The sequence below is a fragment of the Otolemur garnettii genome, unplaced genomic scaffold (assembly GCF_000181295.1).
Source record: "Otolemur garnettii isolate 467f Iridium unplaced genomic scaffold, OtoGar3 scaffold00140, whole genome shotgun sequence".
Classification (NCBI taxonomy): Eukaryota; Metazoa; Chordata; class Mammalia; order Primates; family Galagidae; genus Otolemur; species Otolemur garnettii.
In genome coordinates this window covers 4,926,413-4,931,631 of record NW_003852535.1, presented here as the reverse complement: position 1 = coordinate 4,931,631, position 5,219 = coordinate 4,926,413, and the positions used below count along the sequence as shown (strand labels likewise).

At 41.9% G+C, this 5,219-nt stretch overlaps 1 protein-coding gene across 2 annotated transcripts in view; it reads right to left on the bottom strand.

The window, feature by feature from the left end:
* The window catches only part of CPSF7 (cleavage and polyadenylation specific factor 7), a 26,343-nt gene that overhangs the window by 13,758 nt on the left and 7,366 nt on the right, over nucleotides 1-5,219 (bottom strand). The window contains exons 2-4 of one of the 2 annotated variants that reach the window (XM_012810670.1): nucleotides 3,046-3,264; nucleotides 2,110-2,213; nucleotides 1,562-1,734 (exon numbers count right to left, since the gene is read on the bottom strand). In XM_012810670.1, coding sequence (XP_012666124.1) covers nucleotides 1,562-1,734; nucleotides 2,110-2,213; nucleotides 3,046-3,264 — 496 coding nt within the window. The remainder of the gene's footprint in view (nucleotides 1-1,561; nucleotides 1,735-2,109; nucleotides 2,214-3,045; nucleotides 3,265-5,219) is intronic. The other variant, XM_003798748.3, reaches the window with a different exon arrangement.

The window sequence follows — 5,219 nt, the reverse complement described above, 5'->3', positions numbered from 1 at the left end:
GGTCCGGGCTGGGGATTCGAACCCGCCACCTTAGGTGTACGTGGCTGGCACCTTAGCCGGTTGAGCTATAGGCGCCGAGCCGGCAACCATTTTTAAACAGAGGAAGTCCACCAATCTTACTCAGTGAATTAACAGAGCCCAATTCCATCAATGTGATGGAACAGAAAAACAACACTCAGCCACCACAACCTTTTCATCAGAGAAAAAATGAGACGTTAACAGCTGAGTACAGGTAGGAATATTATCTCCAAGGTAGCTGTAAAATTATGCACCTTAGGAAAGTCAGAAATGGGCTGAATTGCAGAAAGGACTCTAAAGCAGAAAGGACTTGAAAAGCTGTCTCTCAGAACAAAGTGTGAGCCTTCTAACCCAGAGTAACAAGAGCTCACACCAAGTTCATCTAGGCTCTCAATCTAGTTAAAAGAACAGCCATTCTACACAAGAGAGAAGTGGCCATATTTCCACCTGAAGGACACATAAACCCAGTCAACACAAAGTACTATTTTGAGAGCTGGACCTCCGCAGCAACAGAACGTGGGTGATCAATCTTTTCCTCCCACTGTAGTAAAGGCAGGTGGCTGGGTCAGGCAAGGCCTCACAGGATGGCTGCATGTTGTGAGTCAAGACAATTCAAGGTCTGGTTCTTAAGATTCAGAAACTTGATTTTAACAGTTCACCCAGGGGTAACTGGACTTTAGGAAACTAATTCATGCTAACCAAACTCACAAGAGACTGATTCATAAACCAGAAATGCCAATTTATTATTTTACAATGAGAAATATAACTGCCAAGCAGACTGGAATACTTGTGTCAGCTCGTCAGTGCATTCTCTTCCCAGTAAGAGAGCCTAGTTGGGAAACCAAAGTGGTATCAGAAGGTGGCTTGGTGAGTAGAGTCAGAAAAAAGGGAGTAAGATGAACCTAAATGACACTGTCATCAAGCTAAGGTAGTATGATGCAATTTTCTTTATTAATGGGATCTACCTGCCAAACAGATTGAAACAGTCGGTAACCAAATGAACACTTTCTCCCCTGGACAAAGCTGGAGAAATACTGTTAAATTCGTATTCTCTAACAGTCCTTTTGGTTGGTTCCTTATAAAGCACCCATTCAATGTACACTTATGACAAGATTACAGCTACCTTTATACATCTGAGGGTGGCTGCTTTTTGATAATCTACAGAGGGATGTCTTAAAATTAAGCACATTCACTGTATTCCTATTTTTGGACAAAACACAGAATGTAGAGTTGACCAGAATTTTAAACATCATGTATCTAGTTCAGATGAGGAAAAAGGCCCTAAGCAGTAAAGTGACTTGCCCAAGGTCACTCAATGAGTTAATGACAGAACCAAACTATAATCTGAACCTTCTTGACTCCCAGCACAGGGCTTTCTTCAATGCAAACTTCGTTTTATGGACTACCTACCACTGACCATGCCACCACCCATAACCACCATAACACTCCCTCAAACTCCTCCACATTGTAGGCTGAGCCTACACCACAGAAACAAACCCACGACTCCCACCCCCTCCGCCCCATACAGATGGTCTCCACCTACCCCCTCTTGGGACTCGGACGCACTCACGTTTCCGAGCCTGTGCCTCAAACTGTGATAGGTTCTGTCGGGTGGCCGGCCTCACGTCCACTTTTTCTCCATTAAGAACTTTTCCTGGTAGAAGTTCCAACAATTTGTGGACAGAGTTTTCAGAGGCTACCACCACCTCAGCATACCTGAGGAAGAAAAATTTTAAATGAGTACAATCTACTAGGCAACCAAAAGAGGAACAAAGAAATCCTGGTAAATAAAACACACACACACACACACGCACACACACACACACACACACAACTATGAGCAACAAAAGGTATCAGCCTGTAATCTTCCTATTTTGGGGGAATTAAAAATCAATGTTCTTTGCTGATCTATCCTCAGCAGACAGATGATCTACTACACTGTGCTAGGTTCCACTCTAATGTAGTTTGCCAAAACCAGGCAGTAAGCTGGGCTAGGGGTGGGAGTGATTAAAATTCAGGGCCAAAATACAACGCGGATCTGTTATTCCAATGTTTACAAAATAAAAAGGGCTTCTCATATCCAGACCTCACCCTTTGGACTGGCCATTTGCTCGATTCTCTGCAAATTTCAACTCCACCACATCATAGACTCCTATAGAGCGAATAACCTGGATCAGCTGCTGGTCTGTGGTCCACTGGGGCCGGCAAGATGGAAAAGGAAGAAATGTCAAGAGCCACAACCCTCCCCTGCCCCTGCCCTGACCGTTCCAAACCTGGCTCCCAAACCCAGGATTCTAGTCAACTATGACCTCCCAACAGGAAACTCAAAAGCCCAGCAATATCTCAATTAGTACAGACTTTTTTATTGTCCTCACCCATACACCCATAAAGAATGCCAACCCTCCACCCCCATCTTTAGTGATTAAGAAGATTAAAACCTATTTTAACTTTAACTGCCATTTGGGCTGGCTGGTCATCACTTCAAACACTGATTGCAAACAGCTCTTAATTATAGATCTGATAGGCTAGACTCGACCATTGCCAGGAACAGTCCCCTCAGTATATACATTTCCTAATTTGGAAAAACCACCCCCCACCAACAGCCCAAAAACGTCACATAATAACTTTTGCAGAAGAACAGTCACCACCTACCCCAAGTGTCCTAGAGCTATCAAGGTCTTTGATCCCCATCACCCACCATTATCACAGGACCATCTAATGACCACCAAGAGTTCAAGGTGTTCACTCTGAAATCTCGTCCCACAGATGACCCTGCTAGACATAAAGCCCCAGGGTCAGGGGCAGTAACAAGATGGCAGAAAAAGCAACTACCCACTTAATCATTGCTTTCTTCGGCACCAGTACGTCCTCAGGATAGTTCTCTTTCAGAGATCAATCCAACCTGATCCCAGGAAAAAGAAATCCAACCCCATCAGAGCACAAAACAGTGCAACAGTAGTATCTGAAAATGCCATCACCTCCCAGTGCTCTCCCTCCAGCCCACCCACATTGGTTACCCATGCTCACCCACGAGAAACTGCCCACATAGACGGCAGCTCGCCTATTACGCAGGCCACTGTAGGTATACAGAATTGCAGGAGTCTTGTTGTTGGGCTTGGGAGATGGCTCCTGGCGAACAGGAGGAGGTGGCTCAGTGCTGCTGCTTCTGTCATCTGAAGGCTGTGAGGTGGCCGTCAACACATCATCATACAGATCAATCTGATCTGTATTGTTGAACTCTGGGTCCTAAGAGATGAGGGGTTGGCAAAGGTGGGTTTGAAAACCTTTCATTTTGTTCATTCTATTTCACTTGCTTACTTAGAATACATGAACATTTTCTAAAACAATGTACAAAACTTTCTTGTCCTACTCTAGGAAACAAGGTAAAAAAAACTTCCTTTTGAAACGGCTGTCACTTGGGTATGTTTATGTCAGTTTTTCTCCCTAGACCCTGTTTATAGTCTGTAATTTTCTTGTTTTAGCCACTTGTGAGAATGAAAAGGAACATGGTGATTAAGTAATGTAAGAATGCATAACGAGATGCATGTGCTTTTGTTATCAATGAAGCCAGCTTCTAAAGACCACATCTAAGATATACTAATGAAAATTTATTTTCATTTATCTCATGCTATTCCAAAATCAAATACTACATAAAACCTCACCATTCTATTTAGTAAGAAATAGTGTTTATTCAGAATTAGAAAGCACATTAAAACAGGTACCAAAATGCCAAATAGTTTGGGAGTTACTGATTTAAACCCTTTGGTTTATACAAATGACTTAGGGAGGCTCTACAGCTTACAGCACAAAATCCTATCTTTTAATAACCGTAAAAAAACCCACAAGAAATAATATTAAAAGGGAAATGGGGGTGGCGCCTATGGCTCAGTGAGTAGGGCCGGCCCCATACACCAAGGGTGGTGGGTTTGAACTTGCCCTTGACCAAACTGAAAAAAAAAAAAAAAAAGGAAGGGAATAACTTTGGGGGTTTTCTATGTTCCATTTCCCAAATAACATGCAGACTCAATAGACTACCATGACATGTACTTAGGAGACAACTTTAAGCAAAAACAAAGATATTCAGTGAAATACAAAGCCAGATAAAGTTGTCTAAAACACAAGGGTCAGGAAACAGGACAAACACCTATACTATAACCTATGTCACAGTAGGCATTTATGGTATGTATATGTACTCTGGAAGATGTAAACAATATACATTTTGCCTATATGATGTATTACTATTTACTAAAACTCCTAAAGCCACAACTATAAGGGATCTTAATGTTTTGGATTTTAGGCCAGGCGCAGTGGCTCACACCTGCAATCCCAGCACTCTGGGGAGCCAGGAAGGGTGGATTGCCTGAACTCACAGGTTTGAGATCAGCCTAAGCTAGAGCAATACCCTGTCTCTAAAAAGTAGCCAGGCATTGTGGCTGGTGCCTATAGTCCCAGCTACTCGGGAGGCTGAGACAAGAAAATCGCTTGAGCCCAAGAGTTTGAGATTGCTATGAGTTATGAGGCCATGGCACTCTACCTAGGGTGACAAAGTAAGACTCTCAAAAAAAAAAAAAAAAAAAAAAATCATTTCAACTCAGGAATTTGAGGTTGCTATGAGCTATCATGCCACAGCACTCTATGAAGGGTGACAAAGTGAGACTCTGTCTCAAAAAAAAAAATTGTTTTGGATTTTACAATGTAATTATCTTAGCCAAATCTTTTTATTACTTTTTATTATAAGGATCATACAGGCATTTTTATTACAAGACTCAGACAAAACATTCAAACAATGCTAAATATGCTGCTGCTAAAATGGCCAAGACAAGGAGAAGTTCACTGTTTTAAGGAAACTAAGGATCATTCACATCACTTTTAAAGAGGGAATAAAGGAGGCACCTAAGTTAGGTAACTTGTCTAGTTCTCTTAAGAAACAGTCAGTTCCTCTAATGTAACTCAGGACAGATGGCTAAGAAATTTCTCCTTCCAGTACCATCACAAGAACTGCTAATCCTGAAGGGAGACTAAAGAGAGAGAGGCTCAAGGACTACAAAACTCTTGGACCTATTACAATCCCGACATCATCACAAACCTTTTAGTTTCTCAGTTAATCTGAGATACTGTGGAAGAAAATACACACTAATAATTTTGGATTGTTCTGATAGTGAAAGGAAAAGATTCTACTTCTTGAAGCACGTATATAATTT